This window comes from Anomalospiza imberbis, chromosome 10, assembly GCF_031753505.1.
Source record: "Anomalospiza imberbis isolate Cuckoo-Finch-1a 21T00152 chromosome 10, ASM3175350v1, whole genome shotgun sequence".
NCBI lineage: Eukaryota > Metazoa > Chordata > Aves > Passeriformes > Viduidae > Anomalospiza > Anomalospiza imberbis.
The window spans coordinates 9,806,216-9,831,827 of record NC_089690.1 but is presented as its reverse complement, the minus strand read 5'-3'; the positions used below and the strand labels follow the sequence as shown (position 1 = coordinate 9,831,827).

Sequence of the window (25,612 nt, the reverse complement as noted above, 5' to 3'; positions counted from 1 at the left end):
GCCTGTGACTGCAGGCTGTGTTTTGCATGGAGGTGGCAGAGGGGAAGTCAAAGGGCACTGGCTTGGGAAGGGACTCAGAGATGCAGCATGTGGTGTGAGGGCTGCAGCTCAGGTGTACGCTTGTGACCCCTTTGAGTGTTTAACTGTTTCCCAAAGAGGTATTTTTTCCAGGGATGGCTATAGCCTGGCCAGGCTGTGCAGCATCATAGTGCACATGATACCAGAGAGGGCACTCTATTGCTGCTCTGGGGTATGAGATGCCATACCATAGGGGCACCTTGGGGACACATGATCAGCTGCTTCTCTATCATAACGTCCTGTGTGTCCCACTTTGCAACCACCACAGCCTCTCCTCATCCCCCTCTCACCTTTCGAGCCCCTCCACAGCACAGTTTTTTGCCTGAATTTTATCAGCTTCTCATTGGCAAGAAGACCAGCCTATGCGAGGGCTCTGAGACTGGTCGTGTGGCAGATCCGGGGGCTCTTTACTAGCCTCTCTGCTGTGCCCACCTGGCAGCAAGCAGGGGCTGTTCACTCTCCGGGATTGTGCGGGTCCGGGACAGGGCTGGAAGCGGGGGGGGATCCTTGACACTCCCTCGCTCCGCTGCCCCGGGGTGTTGCTCTGCGCGGGGCCGGGGCTGGTGCCCGGGGCTGGTGCAGAGTGGCGGGGCGGGTGTGGGCCAGTGGGCGGTGCGGAGCCGGGGCCGGGGAACATGCGGATGCGGATGCGGGCCGGACAGGGAGCACGGCGGGGGATGGCGGCGGCGGACCTGCAGGAGCTGCGGACACTCGTGGAGCGGGCGGGCGGGCGGCGGGCAGTACTGCTAGTGGCCGAGGTGGTGGAGGGGGCCCCGGCGGCGCCCGCGCTGGCCGCCTTCGCCTGCGACCTTTTGGGCGACGAGGCGCCGCGCGCACCGTGCCCGGGGCCGGGGCCGGGGCGCCGGGCGCGGCGGGCGCCGGATGGCGGGCGGCGGGCGCTGGGAGCGCGGCTGCTGCTGCTGCTGTGCGGCGGCGGGGCGGCGCGGGACCGCGGAGCGCGCACCCGCCTGCGGGAGGTGGTGCGGGACGTGCGCGGCCGCCTGCCCGCGGGGCCGCTGCCCGCCGTCGTGGGCGTCCTGCTGCCCGGCGGGGACGGAGACGACGCGGCGGTGCTGGACGCGGCGCTGCGGCGGCACTTCCCGGCGCCCGGAACGGTGCAGGTGGCCCGGTACAGCCCGGGCAGCCCCGGAGATTGCCGTGCCGCCGCCTGCCGCGCCCTGCGGGCCGCTCTGCAGCACCCCGCAGGTATCAGGGTCGGGGGACCCCTTCCTTCCTCCCTCCCTCCCTCACCCGGGGCCCGGTTTTTACAGTGGGATTCGCTCTGTTTTCCTGTGGGATCTTCCCCTTCTCAGTGGGATCTACCCCATCCTAATGGGTTCTGATCTCTCCTCATGGGATCTCCCCTACAATGGGGTCAGGCTTTTCTTATTAAGATCTGACAATTCCTGATGGGAGCTTCTCCTGACCCAATGGGATCTGGCTTTATCTATTGAGATTGGACCACTCGCTACTGATGGGATCTTTACACACACACAAACAGATCTGCCTTTTCCCAATGAAATCTCTTTCATGCTGGTGGGATCAGAGCCTTTCCAATGGGATCTGCCTCGTTCTGGTGAGGTTCCCAGACCTGACAGCCAGGGCGGACAAATTTCCCAGCAGTTTGGGAAACACTAGAGTAGCTCATGGATAACAGGGACATGGCAGCTGACAGCCGTGACATTGGGGCCATCCATGACATGGTGGCCTTCCATGCTTATTGGATGTCTGTTCTTGGGGAAAGCAGGACTGGGATGTGGCCTGTGCCGTAGGGTGCAGGCAGGACCTGACCTTCCTGCAGAAGGAGGATGCTTGTGCTGATTTTGCATAATGAATAAGTAACAAAAGCAAGTCATTGTTTGCGTGTAAAACCATGTCAGGGTGAGGGTGGCAGGATGAAAGCTGGGTGTCAGCCAGGCCTGAGAAGCAGCATTTGCCCTGGGGCGAAAGGGGAGTTGGGTTTGTGTGTCAGTGCAGGGTGATGGGCAGCTGGGCAGGCTTTGCTCTCAGCTGCCACATAAAACACTTTAATCTTTGGCACTGTTTGTCTTGGGCTATTTCCCTTTCCTCCTCTCTTCTTTCATTTTTTTCCCACTTTTACCTTGGTCCCCAGCATTTCCAGGGGCTTGGGTGTTCTGCTGTCTTGCTGGCTTTACCTCGAGGGATCCTGCCATTTGCCTCCAGCACCACAGGGTTGACAGGGTCTCCTGGGATCCCTGGCACATGGGGATGATTTGCTGCAGTTCAGGTGCTTCTTTCTATCAGCTCAGCCCAGAATCCTGGATCTGAATATTGAGGAGCTTTGAGGTGGCTGGTGGCAAGGGCACAGGGCTGTCTTCTGCCACCTCTCTACTGAGGCACACACAATCCTCTTTCTAGCTTCTCTTCTTTCACATGTTTTTTCTTCCTCACATTGTTCCTGCTGCAAGAATTTCTGGTGTGCTCCCAGACACCTGCAAATCCTCCAGTCCTGGTTGCAGCAGTGTGGTGGGACAGCAGCTGCAGAGACAGAAAAGCATCCCTGCATACCTTTTTCTGCCTTGGCACTTTGCTGGTGCTTTGCTCAGTATATGTATTTTTGTGGCTGGCTGTGGAGAACAAGGAGCAGGAGGAGCTGGATTGGGTGTTATAGCCTGCTTGTGTGCGCTCACTCACTTCTGATGCTCTGCCTGGTGCTCTGAGTCATGTAAGTGTCCCAGTGTGTGTAATGAGGACACTCATCACCTTCAGAGTTAACCTTAGGCAGGGACAACTCCTTTCCATGCTTCTGTGAGCTTTGCCTTCCAAAATCTCCACCTGGACAGAGAGATCCCAAGCGTAGCTGTGCCTCCAAAGAGCAGTTGAACACTTCAGGCAGTGCACCCCAAGGCAGTGCACTGGAGTTTTTTATTTGTTGACTGCCAGAAAGACACTGAGCCCTTTAGTGTTGCAATGGCTCGATAAAGTGAAGGACACTGAAGTGGTTTATCATTTGTTATCTGATGAGGAGGTGAAAGACTGGATAATATTTCAAGGGGGATACTGAACTGCTGCTGTTGGAAACCATATAAAATTATGCTGCTGTAGTATTTTACAGGCTGATGTAGTGTTTTACTAAAATGGCTGGAAAGTCTGTAGCAACTTTGTTGTCTTCTAGAATAATTACCATAACTGACCACATGCTCTCTGCAATTTGCAAGCAGTTACCGCTGCAGATTTCAGTGTGCTGCTGCAAGACCCCATGCCAGCAGGTCTCCATGGGAGGGAGGAATTGCTTAATAAAGCAGGGAGCAGTAAACAGGTTGATATGGTAGAAGCTGTGTGACAATGCAAAAGGAAAACTTCCTTCTGTGGGAATTCTCTGTGTCAGTCCCCAGCCTCACCATGTGTGCCAGCTGAGCTCCTGGCAGGTTTCCTGCTCACTCTCAGCTGCCACATCCAGGTTGGTTTTGGCAGCAAGATGGCCAAGTAGAAACTGACACCAGGGACAAATTTCCAGGGCAGCAGAGAGGTTTCAGCCAAAAATAAGGACTGCCAGGAGTTGCTCTGTGCTTTCTGGTGGTGGGTTTTATGGAGTGGACCTGGTTTTGTTGCCAGGCTCATGGAGGAAGAGGTGAAGAAGCAGCAGGGCTGACCTGCTACCAGTCTGAACTCATCTTCTCTGGTTTATTCAGAAGACATGAAAGACAGGGAGAGGTGGAGGCTGCCATCATTCCTGCAGTGCATTTCTTGGAACCAGAGGAGCTGGAGAAAAGATTACAAAGCAAAAGCTGAAAACAACATTCATGAAGGTATACCCAGCTCCCTCCCTTGTACTCTGCTGTGATTATCAGAAATTCCTCATGATTCCCTGGTGGTTCTGGTGCCCAAGCCCCTTGCTGGTAGCCTCTTCCAGCTACTTCCACCCCTGTAGCTGACTTTGCTTCCCTGCCATCTCCTTGTTTTCTGACCTTCTGCTTGTCTAAACAAAACCACGCTGAGTCTGGTGCCCAAATACATCCCTGGAAGCACCGCTGAACTCAGCTGTATTTTGTTTGAATGTCTGGAAGCAGAACTACTCTCTGTCTAATCAATGAATTGGAAGCACCCTGATATTATGTGATGTTTTCTGCAAACATGGGTGGAAGGAGTGTTCCCAAAACATTTGGTTTTGGGGCTGGCAGAGAGAAGGGAGAGGGCAGTCAGCCATGCGCTCCCTGATTCTAAAGGAAATTGTTCAGGTAACACATAGCATAGCATTCAGCCTTTGTGCATGGCTGGCACTTTGGCTTGCACTTCCCAGCAGTGACTTTCTTTTTGCAGGAGTGCCTCATGCAGGAGGCTACAAGGCTTGTGGTGTGGAGATCTAGGTTGTACTATGAAGCATAAAGAAGAGGGAAAGCTCCTTCACTGTAAAAAGAAAGACTAGAATAGACTAGAATATAATAGAATATATTAGAATGCTATATTTTCACTTGAAAGGGACCTACAATAATCATCTAGCCCAACTGTCTGACCACTTCAGGGCTGACCAGATTTTAAAGGATGTTATTAAGGGCCTTGTCCAAAAGCCTCTTAAATATATAAAATACTTAAAGAGCATAAGAGTCAGACAAAACAACTTAAATGAATGCCCAATTTATGCAGCTTTGAGACATGTGAGACATATGAGGCTTGTGAGACCCACTCTTCATGGTCAGAAAACTGAAGTGTCTGATCTTGCTGTCAGTGCCAGGCAGGCAATACCCTGTGGCCATGTAACTTATTTTGAGATTGCTGAGACTTCAGGAGGACAGGAGCTGGGCCCTGCGCTCCTTTTTGCTGAAGCAATGTTAAGTTTGAAAAACAAAATGAAAATCAGTTTTGAAAAAAAAAATCAGCTGTGCTTAGGTTGTGAGTATATATCAATTGCTCCAGCCCATGCTTTCTTTTCATCTTAAGTTGCATTTTCTGGGAGGAGGGGTTTTCTATTCAGGTCTGCCTTGACCTCTCTCTGCTCCCTGCAGATGACCTGCAGGACCCCGATGAAGAAGTGGCTCTGGCCAGCCTTTCCCCCAATGGAAACTGTGAAGAAGCTGCTGGAGGCATGGGCACCTAGAGCTGCTGGGCATCCAACACAGTCCACATCCCAGACCTGCCCAGTGGATTTGGAGCAATGGGAGGAGGAGCTGGTGCAGGCCCTCTCCTCCAAGAACCCACAGCTCCAGGGAAAAGCTGCTTAGCTGAACTCGTCAGGGTTTTTGTAGCTGCCACCAGCACCGAGGGTCTGTGCCAGAGAGCCATTCCCTGCTGTGCCCTGCTGCCCTGGGGCACCTGGAGCTGCAGCTGGACACTGGGCTTCTGAGAAGCCCTTTGGGGATGTACCCCACATCCTGGGCAATATGATGTTGGGACTTTGAGTGTGAAATGCAGCCACCTGTTTGAAGAATGAGAAATGTTTTCTAATTCTGAGCAAAGTTCCCTGCTGAGGTTGCTGGGGCTGGCCTTGTTGGCAGACTGATTCTGTTGCCTTGTTTTCCTGCTTTATTGGTGCTTGGAAGTTCCCACCCTCTTTGTGATTAAAAACAAAACAGAACAAAACAAAACAAAAAACACACACACAAAAAAAAACCACCCAAGCAAATAACACAGTGACTTAGAGACTGCAGTGGGACTAAATGGGAGCTCTCGGATCTACCTACCAGCTACTGAAAATTCTTGAATGTAAGTGTAACATGAAGAATGCAGTAACAGCCCAGATTGAGTGGCAAGAGTAACGTGAAAGATACTGATAGTACTGGCATCTAGATCAGAGTGGGGTTTGGGAGCAGGATCTATCCCCTCTGGCTTGTCCTGGTGGTCAGGCTAACTGAGGGATGCCTGGGTTGGAGGGGGTGGCAGGTGGGCACTAAGGTGTGGCTGCTGCTAGATGAGGCTACAGGACAGGGCCATCTTACCTGGGACATCTCCACAGTCATGGTGGCACATCTTAGAGGTGGACTGCAGCACAACAAGAGGTGGCTGTTTCATAAATAAACATAAAATATAAAAATTATCTATTTAAGTAGTTCCAAAGGGTTGCCTATAGCTTGTGGGGCAACATCACTAACTATAAATCCTTGGTTTACGAGGAATATTACTCTAATGCTAAGAATATATTTTAAATTCTTTATGCAACGTAAAAGAAGTCTTATTTTACTTTGAGCACAAGCTTGGGACTGGCTTTCCCTTAGGAGTTTCCTCCAGCTCAGATCAGAAATTGCAACCTGCCTACCTCTACTTTGGGTTAATCGCCAAAGTGTATCCTCTGTGTGTGTCTGTCCTCTCTGGCTCCTTTTTCCCCACTGGCAGCAGAAGTGTCTGGAGTCCTGACAGCTCTGGCCAGCACTCTACCCCAGCAGTTTGCCTTTGGCATCCCTCCAGCTCTTACCTGGAGCAGGGGATGCTGCTCCGCAGAGAGGGCACTGACCCACTCTTCTTCCAGCGCCCAGGATTTCTGTGCTTATGACCTGTGGAAAATAAAAATGTAACCACGTGACTTGGTGTGGGTGGCTGTGTTACTGGCCCCACATTTCAGCACTGGGCACTCTGTGCATCTTGGTGAGACTAAAGTTCCCTCCTGCTCCATCCCTGCACAGCCCAGGTCGCTGTGCAGCTCTGTATTTCCCAGTAAAGCCCTCGGTTAGGTGGGTCAAGCAGGACTCAGCAGTAGGAATCTTTATTTTCTTGCAGCATTTAGCCTTTGCTGCTAAGCATTCTCCAGTGAAAAGGTGGTCCAAGAGCACAGACTGCCAGTTAAACCTCCCTTAGTGCTGCAAATCCACTGGATTTATTTACTGGTAATTTTTAGGTAAGTCATGCAAGTTTATTCCTGCAAGAGACTGGTGGAAGTGGATGAACTGCCTGGGCCTTAGGGGGTGTGAATGAGAATACATTAGACCAAAAGTATTGTTTTTCTTCGACTGAGGAATAAAAGTGACTTGAATTACTTTTTGTTTCCTTTTTTCTTTTCACTATCTGTGCACTTGGAGGTGTAAGCAGATAGTTTGACACATTTTATTGATTGAATAATTTAAAGGCACTATTACGTGCTTGCTGAATAAAGACACTTAATTTCCAAATTGGAATGTGCTTATTTGTTTGCCATGGTGTTATCCTTAAAGTAGCATTATGTATAGCTTAACTCATATTTATCTTGGTCTGAAAAAACTGGATATTGGGATGGAATGGAAGTGACCCCAGTGTCTGATATGCACAAGATCTGAACTGAGTGCAGCCCAGGTGGGGCAATGGAGAAGGCTGGACATCTTCCCAGTTGTCCGAGAGCGGAGCAGCCCCTTGGTGTTGTGGGCAGGGGTCTGATAAGCTTTCATTAGTAACTTTCATTAATAACCTTCACTAACTGATACCATTATGCATCCTTAAGGAATTCAAGCGCCTCACAGGGTATTTCTTCCTATTCAGTAGCATTCAAGAAATGAATGCTGCCGAGGTGTGAGCACTTCGGTCTCTTGTGTAGCATCGCTGCTCCTGAGCTGGACTTCCCCTGGTGCAAATCCACCAGCCTGGGTATCCCATCTGTCTTGTGCCGCAGAGGCGGCCGGCATGTGTTAAATCCATGGGATAAAATCCCTGATGCTTGCACTGCCATGGGACACGCTGTGCCCCTACAGATGCCCGCCCACTGCGGGCGGCCTGGCCTGGCGGGGGAAGCAGCCGCTTCTCTGGGCACGGCACAAACGGCACCGGCGGGGTCACTCGAGGGGAACTCCCAGCTCCGGCCCCGCTCGCGCAGGCAGCGGTGCGGGGTCTGCGGGCGCGGGAGCCCGCGAGGAGCCCGCGGGGCCGGGAGGGAGCCCCGAGGGGCCCGCGGGGAGCCCGCGGGGCCGGGAGGGAGCCCCGAGGGGCCCGCGGGGAGCCCGCGGGGCCGGGAGGGAGCCCCGAGGGGCCCGCGGGGGCGCCGGCGTGCCCGTGAGGGGCGGCGGACGGCACAAGGCCCCGGCGGCACGGCCGCTCCGCTCCCGCCCGCCTGCTCCTCCGCCGTCCCGCGCAGGCGCTCACTCGGGCACCTCTCCCGGGCGCAGCGCGGAGCCGCCGGAAGAGGCCCTTGGCTGCACTTCCGGGCCGGGCAGCGGCGGCGGCGGCGGAACCGCGGTTGGGCCGGACCGGACCCGACCCGACCCCCCCCCCGGACCCTTCGGACCTCCCCGAATCCCCCTCCGAGGGCAGCCGGGCGGCACCATGATCACCTCGGCCGGTGAGGCAGCGGCGCGGGGCGGCGTTGTCCGCCGGGGTTTCGCTGAGTCAGGGCCGTGACTGGGCACCGCCGCGGCTCCGCTGGGCCGCCCGTCACGGGGCTCCCCCGCTCCGGTCACCCCCGGGCGGCAGAGAGAGGCCACCCCGGTGCCCGGCGGTCCGGCACGACCGGCTCTTGAAGCCCGGTGCCGTGTCCGTCTCCTGCCGGTGTCGCACGGGGGCTCCGGTGGCGGTGCGGGGGTCCCGCGGTGTGAGCGGGCGGGTTCCGCTGCTTCGAGTGAACGGCGCATTTTGGGTGTAAAAGCGGAGGGCGCTCGGGAGGTGCAGCAGGGACTTGAGAGGGGGAGGAGGAAGGAGTTTGGAGTTCAGAAACGCAAATCCCTTGCAGGGGAAACGTCGGTCTGAGGAGTGCGGGATAATGAAGCGTGCGAGGAGTTGGATGTTACGCGGTGTTTGTGCATCCACTGGGAACGTGATAGTGAAAAAAAAAATATGGGAAGCATTTCCAGAAATGCTCAGGCCAGAAATTAACATGCGGCTGGCTGTGGCTTGGCGTGAGAAACAGTGCAGAGGGTGACAGTGTCCAGGTAGCTTTCTCTTCCTGAACCCTTTGCTTTAAGTCTTTATTTTAATTGAGGTAAAGTAGGAATTAATTTTAGAGGCATATAAAAAATGCAAAAATGGTATGTGGGAGCGAGGTATGTAGGTGGTGTGTAGGAGTGAGATTGTGTTCTCCTGACAGATCAGGTAAATGCAGGAACTTATTTAAAATAATAATAATAATAATGAAAACCCAAAGCAAGCATTTGGTGCAGAGATGCAGGAAACAGCTGGAAGGAGCTGGAAGTGGGATGGCTGCTGAATCTTCCTTCTTTGCTTAAGAGCCACGTTGGTGTTCCTTCAATTCCTGTTACTGATGGATGTGTGTCTAACCTGGTCTTTAAGAACAATACCTGATAATGTAGGTTCTACTTCATTAGGCAAAGGAATAAATGTGTTCTTGTGAGAAAACTTTTCAGATCATCAAACCTTATTCTTTGAGGCTTCCCTAAAGTTTGGTGGTACTTTTCCTGTTAATATCTGGCACAAAGATCAGATTATTCCTTGCTGCTGGCAGCTGCCCTGAACGCTGCACTCTTCCCAGGTGTCTGTAGACCAACCAGTTGGAAGCCTCCAGCTCCCTTCAGGAGCTGACTGCCAGAGCTCCCTGTTCCCAGCACCCTGGTTTGCTCGTGACTCAAACGTGGTGCCCAGCACTGGGCACAGGCTCTGGCCAGTGGGTGCCAAGGGAAGGGATGGAGCCTCATGCATCTGCCAAGAACTGCTCTCACTTACCCATCTGTGTGAGGTTTGGGTTCTCTGCCCCCCACTACAGCCAGATGATATTATTGATCATATTTTGTCTTAACCCTCTGTACTGTTCAGGTTCTATATTTGTACATTTTGGTTTGGACCTGCACATGCTCCTTTTAGATTTGTCGAGATCTTTTGGAAGCCCAGTTCAGCCCTCCAAAGGCTTGCTGGCCTTTCCAGTTTCATGTGGTTTTTTTCAGATTTAAAGAAGTTGACAAGCTGTACAATAGATTAAAGATTTAAAGCAGTGAATTGTGTTGGACTTTGATCAGATCATATTCCAGCCTTTTCCATTGTGTCTTTGCAATCTGACAATGAAAACACCTATCCCTGTACTTCAGATTAGCTCCTGTGCGCCTGTCAGTCATGTCAGTTAAACAGTGTTTTTGTAACTGTACAAATGTTCTGGGACAAGATCTGCTGTCAAAAGCATAAAGCTGTGAGGTACATCTCCTCTCATCCATGAGGCCAGTATCCTTGGCATGGAAAAATTCTTTGTTTTTCCCTAGGAAGGATCACCTTTTATAAATAATATACCTTTTCAGTTATAAATTCTGAACTATTTTACATTAATACAAACTTGAATCTGATCTTTGAAGTTTTGTACTGAAGATTTAAAATCAGCATTCCAGAGACAGCCTTCTTTCCTGTTCTGTTGGTTTTGAATTAAATGACAAGCTTACTTTTGATACAGAGAAATCAAAAGAAACTATGATTTTGTTTTGCAGCTGGAATTATCTCTCTTCTGGATGAAGAAGAGCCACAGCTCAAGGTATGCCCTTACATCTGAGAGCAAATAACAGCAAATGCATTGTGTGGAGAGCTTAACATCAAAAAGGAGCAGATCTCAGTAATTTATGGTTGGGCAGCAGCAGGTGGCCACCAAATTGTATCTAGCCTGAAAGCTAAAAGAAGGGGCTTAAATAAATGAGAACAGATTGCAAACTTCCTTGTTTTGAGCATGGATCAAACAGGAGCTTCAGATGCAAAAATCTCTGTTCATGAAAGCTCCCGTCTCTCTGGTGGTAATGGGGCTTTGTTACTTAAAATTGTTCCAGAGACTGCATTTTGACTATGTAAAATTCAAAGCTGAAGAACAGCTCAGGTTTTTAGAATAATTAAACCAGTGTAGAACAAAATCACAGTAACAGTTTACACTTGGAAAAAAATCTCATTAATAGTACAAGAAGAAGAAAACAGCAACAGAAACTTTCCAGTGCACAGAGGGTATGAATTCACAGAACACCAACACTCAGAGTTGGTGGTGTGTTTGATGGAACATGCACTTTTCAGTAACTGTAATTCCCTAATCGTTTTTCTTGGTTATACACATAGGTAGTAATGGATCTGAATGATCCCTGATTTTGCTGTGAGCTGATTACAAGTGGGCTGATTGTGGTTTGTTTATCATCTGAAGTACTGTGACCATACAGATAGAGTTAGCTGCTGTAGGCCACAGGTTGATTCCATGTGCTACACAAAGGTTGTCACAATTTCACCTGTCAGACACATCAGCCAGTCGTTCATCAGAGACAGGCCTTGGAAAGGAATGCTAGAGTTGTCTTACTTGTGAACAGCTCTCTATTTGCAAAGGACTTGCAAAGATTAGTGAATGCTTGCAAAGATCTTTTAAAATAGAATTTGCTGTTGAAATGGGTCAGCGTTCATGATATTCATCCTAGAATGTACTTTATTTTTACTGGGGAAAGGTGGTAAATACATTTTTAATACAATATAACTTTACTTTTTTTGGTTTTTTTAGGAGTTTGCTCTTCACAAGTTGAATGCTGTTGTCAATGACTTCTGGGCAGAAATCTCTGAGTCAGTGGACAAAATGTAAGAGAAGACAATACTGCTTAAAGAACATGGGATATGAAGTGGATGTAATTCTGGTTTCTTGACAGTGGTTAATACAGCATATAGCTCCATATTGCCTAGAAATCTCTAATGTGTGGGGTTGGAGCTGTGGTCCCAAAGATGCAAGTTCAGTCAAGCTTGTACTTGAGTCATGTGGCCTTAAAGAGATCTGAGCACTCAGAGCTGATGCTCTTCTCTCCCTCCTCTGCAGTGAAGTTCTCTATGAAGATGAAGGTTTTCGGAGCCGCCAGTTTGCCGCTCTGGTTGCTTCTAAAGTTTTTTACCACCTGGGAGCCTTTGAGGAATCCCTGAACTATGCCCTGGGAGCTGGTGACCTCTTCAATGTCAACGACAACTCGGAATATGTGGAGACGATCATTGGTAAAGAGCTGTTGTTACAAAGGAAAAGCTCTTGTGTTGTCAAAGCTGCTGTAACTTTGAAATTTTACTTAGTTTATCTTTTTTCTCTCTGTTCTTCTTGCTATCTTTGTGTTCATTTAAGCCAATGCTGCAGCTAATTTTACCCAGTTTATTTGTACTTTCTTATATTTTGGGATTCTGTAATGGAACTGACTTTGGAGTTCTGGAGTTCTTTTCCTATTCTTAACCCTTATTCTATAGTGAATTCCTAATAAGAAAATTGCTTTGGTTGTTTATTGTCCTTTCTCTCATTTGTGTGCTGATGTTGTTATCAATTTCAGCACGACTTTGGAAATAATTGACTGGTAAGTGTAGCTGCACACCTAATTGAGAGGGAAGTGTTTATCTACCCACAACAAGATGGCAAGTCAGCAGTTGACTGCAGGTATAATTTGAATGTCTTTTAAAAATCTTATCTGCTGCAGTCACTTGGTCTTTACAGCATATGATGGAGTTGGGCTGGCTTTCAGTCTCCCCAGCTGTTGTTTGCAGTGGAGTTAGGAAGTCTCCTACTGCTGTTTTCTCATTTATTTAACATGACACTTGAGAAAAGATCATATCCTTGGTTTAATTTTTAAAATACCTACTTGTTTTCAGCACTAAAATCAGAGTTTGTTAGGAGATAATAGAAGTGTTTTCCAGTATGATCTGTATAAGACTACACAAATGTGTAGTTTCCCATACTCTACTTGCTGGTAGAGCATGTTCATGCACATGCTGGTCTCTTCACCTGTACAAAACTGCAAAAATCTGAGAAATTGACTTTTCCCCCCATATCTCTTCAGCAAAATGTATCGACCACTATACCAAGCAGTGTGTGGAGAACGCAGAGCTGCCGGAAGGGGAGAAGAAACCTGTGGATGAAAGGCTGGAAGGGATAGTAAACAAAATGTTCCAGCGGTGCTTGGATGACCACAAGTACAAGCAGGCCATTGGCATTGCTCTGGAGACACGCAGGCTGGACATCTTTGAGAAAACCATCCTTGAGTCGGTATGTGCAAGAGACAGGAGGTGCCTGTAGCTAGGCTTTTCCAGGTATGGATCCACAAGTCAAGTGCAAGATCCATGTTGCTGTGGAACTTGCCCTGTTTTGTATGAACAGAACAAAAGATAAAACTCAGGGGTATTCAGTTCAGCATGTTCATGGAAAGCAGAGCCACTCGGGACTATCAAATATAGGAATATTCCCCCCTACCTTTAGGAAATCCTTGAGCCACAAGTTTATGGGAAAATATTCCCAGGAAGCTTGGCTATATGCCTTCTTCTTAAGGTGTTCCCTGTCAGCTACTGACAGAGATACAGTACTGGCATAATGTAAGAACAGCCCTTATTTAATTGTGCCTGTCAACTGCTGTAATTCACTGTGGGAAGGGATCCTTAGGGCTGGGTAAGCGATTTATTAATATAAAACAAAAGAAGAAACTCCAGTAGGTGGGTGAGCTGCTCTGATTTTCAGTGACTCTGCAGTCTTGGCCTGCCCTGACTCCAAGATGGTGCACCTTGGCTTTAAAATCTTTCACTGAGGGTTAGTGGCAGTAAGAGAAGCAGGTCTGTAGTCATCTGCAGCAGCTCAGCAGTTGTGTGCAATCTTGTTATGCTGTAGTATCTCAATCATATGTCAGACACATAGCTTGAACCCTTTAAATGTTACTGCTTTTCAGTTTACAACGTTTATGTGTGTTTGGATGTTTCCTGTTTCTGTGTATGAGTGATAATTATAAGGCATCCATCTTGCTCTCATTGTTCTCTTTGTTGTCCTATGCATTTAATAACTTGCTCATTATAAATCCCTCATTTTGAATTACCTTTCTGAGGTCTAGTAACCAAATCAGTTTCTCAGGCTTGATCTTTTCTTGGTGCATGGTTTGTTTCGCTGACATTTCAGGTTAGTGCAGTGAACTTCACTGCATTCAAAACTGATTGTTCGAACAAGATGGGTGAAGGGAAGATAGGTATTGTACTTTTAAGTTAATATTTTGCACGTTTTAATTTCTGAATTAAATATTGGTCCTGCATGATTTTGATAGTGTTTTTTCTTTAAACTGCAATGTACCTGTATATAAGCTTTTCTGAAAATAAGAAACTGTGAAGATTTATGTGCACATTTGGTCTGCTTTTTAAAATACAAAAAAGGGTAGCTTTTTTTCCTCTCTAAATCCTGCTTGTCAATCTAAAACCGTGTTTGGTATGCCTGAATTTTATTTCAGAATGATGTTCCTGGGATGCTGGCCTACAGCTTGAAGCTCTGTATGTCTTTGATGCAGAATAAACAGTTTCGTAATAAAGTCTTGAGAGTTCTAGTTAAAATCTACATGAATCTGGAGAAACCAGACTTCATCAATGTATGCCAGGTAAATTTTTCAAAGTCATCTGTAAAGATAATAAAAAGTTACACTTCTTTAGGTATATTTGGCTTGACATCTACCTGTTCTCTGTCTTTTGTTCAGTTAAATGAAATATCTTTTCCTGGTTGCATGCTTCCAGCATATATCAGAGTGAGACCAACTTGAAAAAGAGATGTAAAGATTGCATATTTGGTCAATTTATAGAGAAAGAAATCCATTCAAAGGCAGTTTGAGGACACAGACAACTCTGACAGAATATTCTAAGCCTATGTAGGGAGTATCAGATGGTAGGTTCACAGCTTGGAATTTTATTTATTCCTCACAAGAACATTTCCAGTGCTTTGTTTTTTTTTTTGGTAAGCCATTCTCTCAAAGTGTTTAGACAACCAGTTGTAAAGTTACTCAGATGTTGTCAGATCTTTGCCAGTCTTGGTATGCCACGTACACATGACTCAGTGTTATGCCTGTTTCATTTCAGCTGAGACATCCCTACAGAATGACTGGTGCTTCTTCAATGTGCTTTTGAATTTCTGTGTCTAGTAGGACAAGTTTTGTTTTTCTATGAAAACACTTCATTGTCTTCAATGAAAGAGAGAAAGGGTGTACCCACCTTTGAAGGGGATATTCTGTGGAGCAGCAGATGAGGGCATTGGAGTGTGGCCTTGGGTTGTGCTGCTTTCTCATTCTGAAATATCTAATGTCTTCTCCTATTTTTTTTTCTGTTCTTCCCTTTCTCCTGTTCAGTGCCTGATATTCCTGGATGACCCACAGGCTGTGAGTGACATCCTGGAAAAATTGGTGAAAGATGATAACCTTCTCATGGCTTACCAAATTTGCTTTGACCTGTATGAAAGTGCAAGCCAGCAGTTCCTGTCTTCTGTCATCCAGAATCTCCGCACAGTTGGAACTCCCATTGCCTCCGTGCCCGGATCCACCAACACAGGCACTGTCCCTGGATCGGAGAAAGACAGGTGAGGAGATGGACTTGAGAGGTGGTGGACTTGTTTGGCTCCAGTCCTGCTCTAAGGGAGCCTCATATTCCATGTATGGATGCTTTTTACAAGCTATCAAGCTCTACTCCACTTTATTTAAGTAATAGGCAAGACATGCTATTTGCTCGAAACAAAATTGTGTATTACCAAAGTCTACTGGTTTTTAAGGGGATTTTTCTTTGCAGTTGAGATAAGCACAGAGCAGTTATACTGAGGTTCAGCTAATGAGCAGTAATTCATTAAGCCACGGCATGAGTTGCTTGGAAATGCTGATTCTGTGTGGTCTTGGAAGCAACTTGCAGAGCTAAGGAAGGGAAAAAGCTCATCACAGCTATGTGCAAGTTTGGTTTCACATAACAGCTTGTGGGAAGAGTGAGCTCAGATGGTACTGTGGTGTCAACACCATAGTACTTGCACACCTTTTGTATTTGCAGTTCAGAAGAGCTACTTCAAATCTACTTTGAGTTTTTTAAAAACACGTTCAGTGGTCAGTATCACAGATCTTAACCACAGGAAGCTGCTGTTAAGAAAAATCCAACTTGGCACTAACCATTCTGTTACCTTTATTTCTTCTTTTGTTGACTTACAGGAGAACTGGCCAATCTGTGCTAAGGTTGCTGCCCAGCTCGGGGGCAGCATGGAAGAAGTTTGTTTTCCATCTGTTTTGTAATCACCATAGAATGCTTACTGGTTCTTTCACCAAAGCTCTCATGTCTGTGCACAACCTGCTTCCTTCACTCTCTTTGATAGTGTGTGGTGGAGAATCCTGCGTAGATCCAGGCTGCTTGAATAGAAGGGTTTATCCAGCTGTGGAGCTGAGTATTTATACTTTTGAATCAGTAACACAGGCATGGCAAGCATTTTCCTCTTCCACTCTTCTTTTCCAGTGAAATAAAAGGCAAAGCACAGATTAATATGTGTCTGCCTGTGAAGCATTAGAACAAGGTGCTAACAACAGCTTAATATGTTTAATTTCCATGTCAACACTCTAGGATCCATGCTAATAGTGACAAGCACAAAGCTTCTAGGGGAGGATATAATTATCCTTGATGCCTTGTTTGTTGACCTTGTTTTCTCACCTATGTCTCTTCATTCCCTACAAGCATCTTTATTTTTGTTGTCTCTGTAGGTGGAATAAGAGAATAGAGTTTTCCAGGCCTTCGTCTCAAGCTCCCTGAAAATTCTGTGGAGGGGGAGTTTTCTGCTCAGCAGTAAGCTCCAGATAGTCAGCACTAGTTCTATCAAAGTCCTCTTTTCCAGTCATCATCTCCAAATCCTTGGCTGCTCCTTCAGGATAATGTTCGGCCATAATTGCAGTTCCTAACTTGTTGCAAGTGATGAATTTTTCATTTTTATTTTATTTCAGTGATGCTATGGAAGCAGAAGAGAAACCAGGAAGCACTTGTGCAGCAGGGAGGTCTGCGGAAATTGTGAGTGCTGTTTCTGAAACAGACTTTACTTAGTTTTTCTTACATGTTCTCTTTAGATGTCTAGGATTTCTAAATTGCTTTGGCTAATAAAGAATGGAATTCCTTTTCTATGTGCTTGGAGACAAGGTGACAGATGATCTCTGAGGGCCAAAAATCTGACTTAATGTCCAGCAGTTCAGATGCTGAAAGCTGTGTGAGAGTGGGAAGTGATCAGAGTTCAGTAGGAATTACTGAGTTCTGAAAAAGGAGACAGAAACATCTGGCTCATGTGTTTGCTTTTTGATATTGAAACAATTAACTCATCCCAAAAGAAAGGGCCTGAAATTTAACTGCTGCTGAGAACCTTAGGGAGTGAATTAGCTTGATGTATTTTTTTCCCTCTCTTTCAAAAACCAACTGTAGTTCTGGTTGGGTGGAACTGATACTGTTCTACAAGAATGGCAGGAGGAGATGCTGATGTAACATAGATTCTTTTCCATGAAGGCATAAAGTTACCTCAGGCCTACATGGTGCTGTGTTGCTGGGCCAGTTGGTTGGAATCTTCTTGTTCAGTTTCTTTTCCCAAGTATTGGAGAAAGTGAGTTCACTTCTAACATGCACATACAGTTGCATTTCAGCATGTAGAATAGTTAATGCAGTTTTGACATTTCTAATGCTTCAGAGTGTTACCAGAGAGGAAGGTAAAACCCAAGACAAGTTGTTTTTTGTTTTTCTTTTTCCCCATGGTAAATGCTTGCAAACAAAACTTGGGAATGTTTGAAAGATTCTTGCTGATCACTTAAAAATTAATTAAGGGTGAACCGAAGTGTTTTCTTCAAGTTATATTTCACACAGAAAACGGAAGGGATTGAGTTTCTTGCCCCAGCAAGGAACCTTGACAGTGCTTTTGACAGGAAAGGTGTCTTGAATCAGTTTCTGCTGCACTAGCTTTGCTGATTGTGCAAAGTACACAAAAACAATCTGTGTGGCCAGAAATGTTCTATAGCTTAATCTTCCACAATTCAGAAAGCTGACTACAAAGAAATAATTGAGGGAATTAGTTTAAGGTCTGAACTTCTCATGCTTGACTGGTCTGTGACCAGCTAGCAATGTCAGGACAAAGAACTGCACTGTACTTTTCACCCTGCTCAGAATGAACTTCAGCTTCTACCGATCCATTTTCAACTGTTCCATCAGGAGGAAGGAGACTTTTCTCAAAGAGCTCTTGAAGATGAATGTATTAGTTTCCTACTTCTACTAGCTATTGTTCTAATAAAGCTTGTAGCTCACAAGAATGGTGCTGCAGCTCAGCACAGGCTCATGCAAAGTATTGTAGCTTTGTGGCCCTGTCTGTCAAAGCTTCCATGGAAATACAGGTTCATTTATAAAAGGGTTTGCCTCTGGCAGGAGACTTATTGTCTCTGTAAGGCCAAACAGCAGCTTGCAGAATGTCAGATGTCACCCATATTCTTTTTCTTTCAATGAAAGAATACATTTCTTTTTGAAGAGTGTCTTCTCCTACCTGCACTGCTCTGCAGAAAAGATTTGATTTCTGGGAGGTTTGGGTTTGTGCACTGAGGACAGAAACAATGTCTTTTTAGTCCTAAAACCTGATAGGTTTTGAAATATGGTGATGGGAACATACCAGAGTGGCTTCTCATTAATTGTATTTTAACAGAGTCATAACTGGGTTCTCATGGAATTATTTTTCCTTTTTGTTTGTATGTGAAGAACCCAGAGCCTAAGGACCAGATCTCAAAAATGATTAAAATTTTAAGTGGGGAAATGGCCATTGAGTTACATCTGCAGTTTTTAATACGAAACAACAATACAGATCTCATGATCCTCAAAAACACAAAGGTAAGAGACTTTTTGTTAAATATGGTTGTCTTGGATTTATCTGATTCATCCTGTGTTGGTTTTGGCCATGCTGCTGTTGTTTGTAATTATAGGTTGCTATTAGCTTGTTGATATCTTAATTAGGTATTTTTTATTGGTTATAGCAACTCACATTTTTCTCACCTTTTTTTTTTTTTTTTTTTTTTTTTGGTGGATTTGTTTTTAATCTGTTCAGTAAGATGGGCAAAATTTACCCTCCAGCTCCATGTCAGATCCATTGCAGATGCTGCTGGTTGGGAAGGGAGCAGTCAGCCAGGACTCTAGGTTACAGTATACTGGTATCTTGGTTGAGATGTTAGGTAAGCCCACGCCTTCAGCTTTGCAAGGGAATTCTGGTATGTAGTAAAAAACCAATATTTCCATGTGGGAGACAAAACCAATCAGATACTGTAATGTAGTGAATGGAGTAACTGGTTTTGTTTTGGAAGGTGTTACTCAAGGGTTGTCAAATGAAAACTTAGAGCTAAACTAGGCTCTTAAATACTTACTAGAAACTGTAGAAGAAGTTTTTTATTTGTGAAATAAGATGCATATCACCAGTAAAAGTAGTAGGGGTTGCTTGTTAGTGGGTTCATCTATTTCAGATGACATTTCAAATGTATTGGAAAATCTTTTCCATCTGCTGGTGAAGTGTTCAGGATTCTGCAGCAGAGTTCTGGGAATGGCCTGGAAACGTCAGCAGCGCTCGGTTCTGGGAAGCAGAGCGGGGTGGTTCTGCAGTTAAGTGGCAATTGGAGTAATCACATCTCTGAAAGAAACTCACATAAAGGATCATTTTGCATGGGAAAGATGGCTAGATGATATGTTAGAGTGTATTAGCAATCTATTAGCTGATTACAGGGAAATTGCAGGTTAAATTGAGGATCATTACAGTCCATTTTTCTGGTGTACTGGCAAGCCTGTTAAGTGACCTTGGGCAGATCTTTTGCTGAGTGATCCTACTGATTGTTCTTGTTCTTTCAGGATGCAGTGAGGAATTCTGTGTGTCATACTGCAACTGTTATAGCAAACTCCTTTATGCACTGTGGGACAACCAGTGACCAGTTCCTTAGGTAAATCTATGGCAAGGAAGCTCCAATGTAATTTAGAGGTGTTTGAACAACATTGTTGCCCTCTTTAACTTGATACGTCCAGAGTGGTAACTGCAGAACTCTACTGGTGTTAGAGAATTGTTTCCTTTCTCTGTCCTCACAAACTGGCTTTGTTTGACTGCTAACTATATGAGCAGCTTGGAGGGGGAAGATCTGGAATTTCTCTTCTCATTGTTCACCAGTTAGAGAGTTGCTGAGATGTATCTTTTTACAGTAGAGACTGGCAGTACTGAATGACTCTTGTAGAGAAAATACTTGGGTTGGCCTTACGAGGGACTTAAGGAAAGCTGCAGAAACTCTGCTAAAGTTTCTCCCAGAGAATTGGTGAGCTGCATATTGAGCAGTTCTCTGTCTTTCACTGAGATCACCCATGTCTAGGAGCTTGACTACAACCAGGCAAAAATCAGGACTGATGAAAGGGAGAGAAATCTAAAGTGGAAATGTGGTTAGCTGCCTTCACTTCTGGAGCTGCTTTTTAATTTGAAAGCAGTCTTCAGTGCTCTTAAACCCTGTTTGCAGGATTAGGAGCAGGCTGTATGACCTGTTTGTATAACCTTGCTCTTTTCATCTTCTAGAGACAATTTGGAGTGGCTGGCCAGGGCCACTAACTGGGCTAAGTTTACTGCTACTGCCAGCTTGGGTGTTATACACAAGGTAACATTGCATTCATTTCCGTCTGCTCAGCGTAAATGCTTGTGAACACTGAAAACGTGGAAATGGGGATTCTGAATGGTGCCTGCACTCCAGTGTACCTGGCGCAACTATAACATACTTTGTGTCTTTGCACTAAAAAAGCTGTGTTTATATTATTTCATCTGACATCCAATATAATTTATGGTATGTTTTGCTGAGAATCGAAAAGGTGCTAGGATAACATGGCTCAAGGAGAGAGTATTTTTTCTAACTCTTCCTTTGTGATTTGAACAGATTTAGTAGTTTCTAGGTATTAAAATTGCAGGTGGTTCTTAAGTGATTTTGGGACATGCCAAAGTTCCTTACTGTAATAACTTTCAGTAAGTTTGAACAGTGATGTGTGGCACTGAAATACTGATTTTAGTGGAGAAAATAATGGCTATAACACATATTTAAATGTTGCTTTGCTGTTTTTTCACATTTCACTTCCCACTGTCTTCCCTTCCTGCTGGACACTGGACATCCAGGGTCATGAGAAAGAAGCATTACAGCTAATGGCAACGTACCTGCCCAAGGACACCTCTCCAGGGTCAGCCTACCAGGAAGGAGGAGGCCTCTACGCCTTGGGTCTCATCCATGCCAACCATGGCGGGGACATCATTGACTACTTGCTGAACCAGCTGAAGAATGCCAGTAACGATGTGTGTACTGGGCTCAGCAATGAGCCTTTGTTTTGTTGGGAATATGCAGGAGGGTGCTGGCTGGTTTAGTAGTGGGGGGTAGAGGTAATTAAGCAGTAGTGTGGTACTTAGACCCCCACTGGGTCTTAAAGATTGGTTAAAGGTTGGTTTTAACAACCTGTTGCTTAAGGTTTAAGTAGAATTTTTAGGAAATTCTTACGTACTTGACAGTGACTGTAGCTTCATCATATTTATTACTTGTTATATCTACTTTGTTTTGTTAGTGGACTTGCAGCATTCAGACACTGTTATTGTTTACAGTTTAGTTGTCAAGGAAATAAGCCACGATGTTTCTGCTGACATGACCTGTAGTTTTAATGCATCTTGCACAATAAGAAGCATTTTACTTCTGCACTTAGTGTTTGTAGACCTCTAAGAAAAATATATTTTTAAACTGGGAATAGATCATTGCCCCAGCATGTTCCTTCTTTCTCCTTGTGGAATCTCATATTACTTTTTTTTTTTTTTTTTTTAATTCCATGAACAGATCCCACTAGTCTTACTGCAAATGTATCCATTGTTAGAGCAAAAGAGGTTGTACTTTTAAGTGGGTACCTTTTTACCTTTTTATTTAAAAGCTTTTACTAGCTAGTGGCTTTTATACATGGCACAGTTTTATGGTTTTACATAAATCACTCAGTGGGAGAAAAGATTTTGAAGTCACTAGAAAGTCTTCTGTGTTATTTACTGTTTATGGGCTTTTGAACTGTTTTTCTTCTATTTTCTGCCTCTTTTACTGGACCTGCTGCCTGAGACTGTGAAATTGGTATTTCTAGCAGGTCAAGAAATCATTTTGGGTTGGTTTGAGGCTAAAAGGTTGCAGGTTTATATTGATGGAAAGATGTCTACTTCAGCTGAAGCCATACTGTTCCCTGCTTTATGACTGAACTTGCATGTGCTTCTCTAGATTGTGCGACATGGTGGCAGCCTGGGCTTGGGGCTGGCTGCCATGGGGACAGCACGTCAAGATGTGTACGATCTGCTGAAAACAAATCTATACCAGGATGATGCAGTGACAGGTAAATGTTCTGCTTTCAAAGCAAATAACCATCTGAGGCCTTATCAAACACCTGGGGTTTTTGTCATGTTTTTCCCCCCCCAGGTTTTCTGTTAGCAGCATAGATTGTTTCTAGCTGTGTTTTACTTACTGACCTTTTCCTGATCGTTATGGTTCTTTAATTATGTGTCAGTAATGTTCAGAAATCCTGTAGTGATTGGCACTGTGGCAAGTTTTGATAAGACATGCTAGGTCTTACACAGCCACTTTTTTGCTCTGTTCTTTTCTTTGTCATATCACACTTTTTTCTTTAGTGTGGCTGTTCTCCAGAGCCATGTGCTTTTTTGAGCTGAGAGATAGGCTTGGAGAAGCTTGTGAGAGTTAACCGCTGCATTGGTGGGGCTCATAGGAAAATGATCTCAGCTTGGCCCAAGGAAGCGATAATTGAACTTGGTAGAGAAAAGTACTAAATTGTGGTTACAAACATATTTTGCCATGAATAGTGGAGTTGTTAGGCATGGTGATGTCCAGAAGTAATCTATTGGCCTACATCTGGTGTGATTCTCTAGATACAGTATCTATTACTTTTGGGAACAGAGTTGATTTTTTTGCTTTTCTGTGCTTTTTAGGTGAGGCAGCTGGCCTGGCACTGGGGTTGGTTATGTTGGGATCTAAAAATGCCCAGGCTATTGAGGACATGGTTGGCTACGCCCAGGAAACCCAGCATGAAAAGATCCTGCGAGGCCTCGCAGTTGGAATTGCTCTGGTCATGTATGGGAGGATGGAGGAGGCAGATGCTCTCATTGAGAGTCTCTGCAGAGATAAGGTAAATTGAGCTGACTCTTGTGTTACATGGCTGGCCTCCTGTCTGTGAATCTCCAGCTGTGGTGGGTTGGCTCTTCAGAACCAAAGAAGTTCTTACATAGGTCTGAAGTAGGACTGTTTCACAAGTTGCTACACTGTGATCAAAATACCAGAACAACACTGCTTAGTTGTGTTTTCTTTAGCCTTATACTTGGTCTTCATAGTCATGTGAGCAGCAGCAGGGTAGATCAAGATGTAGCGGTTGAAAACAGACGAGACTTGCTGTAGGTGGTCATCTCAAGGCTCTAGTAGTGATTATTGCAGATAGCAAGCAAGAAGCAGAATGACACCTCTGCCCTATACTCTTTGGCAGCCTGCAGCATAGCAGGTCTCTGTCCCCCTGAACTTGGTAATGACAACCCTGCTTTGGTGATTGTCCTGTTACTTGTCCCAAATAAACAATTAAGCAATGAGGCTGACCTGTGACCTGTTTGCAGGTTCAAGACACAAGAGTGGAACAGATTTAAAGTTAGAATTGTGAATCACAGTTTGGATGGATGTGAAATATTGATGCTTTCTCTTCCAGGATCCAATTCTCCGTCGCTCTGGCATGTACACTGTGGCTATGGCATACTGTGGCTCAGGGAACAACAAGGCTATCAGACGCCTGCTGCATGTGGCTGTAAGTACTGTGGCCTTAGGAGCACATAGGAAGAAATTTGTGGTCAGGAAGCAAGCACATCATTCTCTCAGGCTTTGTGTCTGCAGTGTTAATATTCTGGTCCAAATCAGAGATTGTGAAGTGATGAAAGGCTTACTTAGTATTATGAGTAGAACTAACAGGGCCTTCTGACATTAGGGTAAGTAGACTTTCAGACTTTCCACCTGGTATCACAGAAAAAGAACCTAGTAAAAATTACAATGTGAACCCAAACTACCCAGCTAACAGGTTTGGAGTGAATGGTCTATGGAATGATGGGCTGGAGAAAAAATAAATTAAGCTCTGAAAGACGAAGTCTGTCTGTTCTTTGATCATCTTGCAGTTGGTGTGCAAACACACGTGAGGCTGTTTGGGCTAAGGCTGAACATGATTTTAACTAACTTTCTCTATAATCCTGTCTTCTTGATTAACTGACATCTGGCCTGAAACATTGCAGACTCCTCAAGTATTTTAACTGTATTCTGAATATTCTGTTTTCATTTTGTAGGTGAGTGATGTGAATGATGATGTGAGGCGGGCAGCTGTGGAGTCACTTGGTTTCATTCTGTTCAGGTAAAGTGTCTTCCTCGGTCACTCCTGCAGCCTTCAATTTAATGTCTGTTACTTTTTCAGAAAATGAGTGTGCTACTGCTTTCACAAAGTGACTCAACTGCTAATTGAATGAATTCTGAAAAGTTAAAAAAACTGAGAGGTTGGTTTAGGATTAGAAGCCTTCCTTAATGTTTAGCAGATGTTTAATGAGTCTTTCTGTTGGTTTCCGGACTTGTGGTTTAATTGTCTGAACAGAACTAGATGAAGTTGACAAATAGAATGAAAAATTAATATTTGCATGACTGAGAGTTAATTAAAAATTAAATATACTGTGCTTGTGCCAAGCCTCTTAAGGGCAGCATTGCTCAGACAAATATATCTGCCTAATGGCTATCTAAAATGTTGTGACTTTGATTAAGAAAAAAAAAACTGAAGGAGGACCTTGAACTAGTCTTTGTTTCTTAAGTATCCACTGTTAAACCGTGAAAAGTTCTGGGCTAACATTGTAACATGAGCCCATCACAAAATCATCACAATGTTTCCTTTGGATGTCTAAAGTGAAACCTATTGCTGAAACGGTATTTTGTAGTGCCCTACAGTTCCCTTGGCTAAGGGGTGATTGGGGAATTGGAAGGCTCCCCTAGGACTGCACCTGCATCTGTTAATAGAATAATCTGTGTAATCTGAGCACTGAGCCAAACTCCTTTGAGTGTGGCTGAGAAGAGTTGCTGCATACTTGGGTCCATAATTTTAACTTAAAAATCATTCTTCACATCTTCTTTTTGGTTGGTAGCTGTCCTTAAAAGCAGGATGAGAGGTTCTTAAAGATGTGGTTAAAACTTGGGTTACTGACGTGAGCAGTCAGCTTTTCTGTACCAAGCTATCCCCACATGGAAGTGATTCTGCGCCGTCCTGCTCTATCTGAAGGATAATGGAACGTGGTTTGCAAAGAGGACAGATTCTCTCAGTGGGCAGCAGGTGTCTCTCAAGTGCTTCTGCTCTGTTACTTCCAAGCAGCACAGCTCGTTCCTTGCTGCTTAGGGATCTCTGCCTCTCCTGAAGCCAAGGGGTCTGTTTAGCTGACTTCTGTATCTGTGTACAGAACAAAAATTCCATGCATGCCTTCCATAGTTTCAGGCATCTTTTTTCAAAACAGGTTGTGACAAAGCCCTTTTGAGCTCAGATTTCAGTATAATTTTTCTTTTCAACGAATGCAAAACACAATTGGACATGGATAGCTCTTACCAATATGAGAAACCTTTGAGGCTCTGAGCTAAGCCATTTACCATGTGCTGGCATCTTGCTGGAACATCATAGTTCAGGGCCTGTTCTCTCCACATCCAGCAATGAGGAAATGAGTGACACCATCTCTGACTCCTTCACCTGCTGTACAGTGGTTCATATGTTATCCTGTCTCTTCCCCTCCCTTCTGGAGACTTGCAGCCCAGAACCTACTGGTGCAATAAGGAGGAGCATTTCTTTGTAAATTCTAGTGTCCACCTTTCTTGGTAGTCATGGACTAACACTTTTTAGATGATTAGGGCTGGCT

At 45.3% G+C, this 25,612-nt stretch overlaps 2 protein-coding genes across 4 annotated transcripts in view; both read left to right on the top strand.

The window, feature by feature from the left end:
• The first annotated feature begins 651 nt into the window (after positions 1–651).
• On the top strand, positions 652–5,633 carry C10H2orf72 (chromosome 10 C2orf72 homolog). Its single transcript, XM_068200602.1, has 3 exons — positions 652–1,284; positions 3,732–3,848; positions 5,043–5,633. The coding sequence occupies exons 1-3, from the start codon at positions 714–716 to the stop codon at positions 5,132–5,134; spliced, it is 780 nt and encodes a 259-aa protein (XP_068056703.1). The 5' UTR covers positions 652–713; the 3' UTR covers positions 5,135–5,633.
• Positions 5,634–8,111: 2,478 nt separating this feature from the next.
• Positions 8,112–25,612, top strand: part of PSMD1 (proteasome 26S subunit, non-ATPase 1) — a 67,378-nt gene continuing 49,877 nt past the window's right edge. The window contains exons 1-16 of one of the 3 annotated variants that reach the window (XM_068200563.1): positions 8,112–8,272; positions 10,353–10,396; positions 11,387–11,460; positions 11,693–11,862; positions 12,687–12,892; positions 14,109–14,252; positions 14,991–15,217; positions 16,605–16,668; positions 18,379–18,507; positions 19,510–19,598; positions 20,213–20,291; positions 20,798–20,971; positions 21,918–22,029; positions 22,637–22,833; positions 23,398–23,493; positions 24,020–24,084. In XM_068200563.1, coding sequence (XP_068056664.1) covers positions 8,257–8,272; positions 10,353–10,396; positions 11,387–11,460; positions 11,693–11,862; positions 12,687–12,892; positions 14,109–14,252; positions 14,991–15,217; positions 16,605–16,668; positions 18,379–18,507; positions 19,510–19,598; positions 20,213–20,291; positions 20,798–20,971; positions 21,918–22,029; positions 22,637–22,833; positions 23,398–23,493; positions 24,020–24,084 — 1,886 coding nt within the window. In that variant the 5' untranslated portion in view covers positions 8,112–8,256. Of the gene's footprint in view, positions 8,273–8,936; positions 9,019–10,352; positions 10,397–11,386; positions 11,461–11,692; positions 11,863–12,686; positions 12,893–14,108; positions 14,253–14,990; positions 15,218–16,604; positions 16,669–18,378; positions 18,508–19,509; positions 19,599–20,212; positions 20,292–20,797; positions 20,972–21,917; positions 22,030–22,636; positions 22,834–23,397; positions 23,494–24,019; positions 24,085–25,612 lie in introns of those variants that run through there. The other 2 variants (XM_068200562.1, XM_068200561.1) reach the window with 2 other exon arrangements.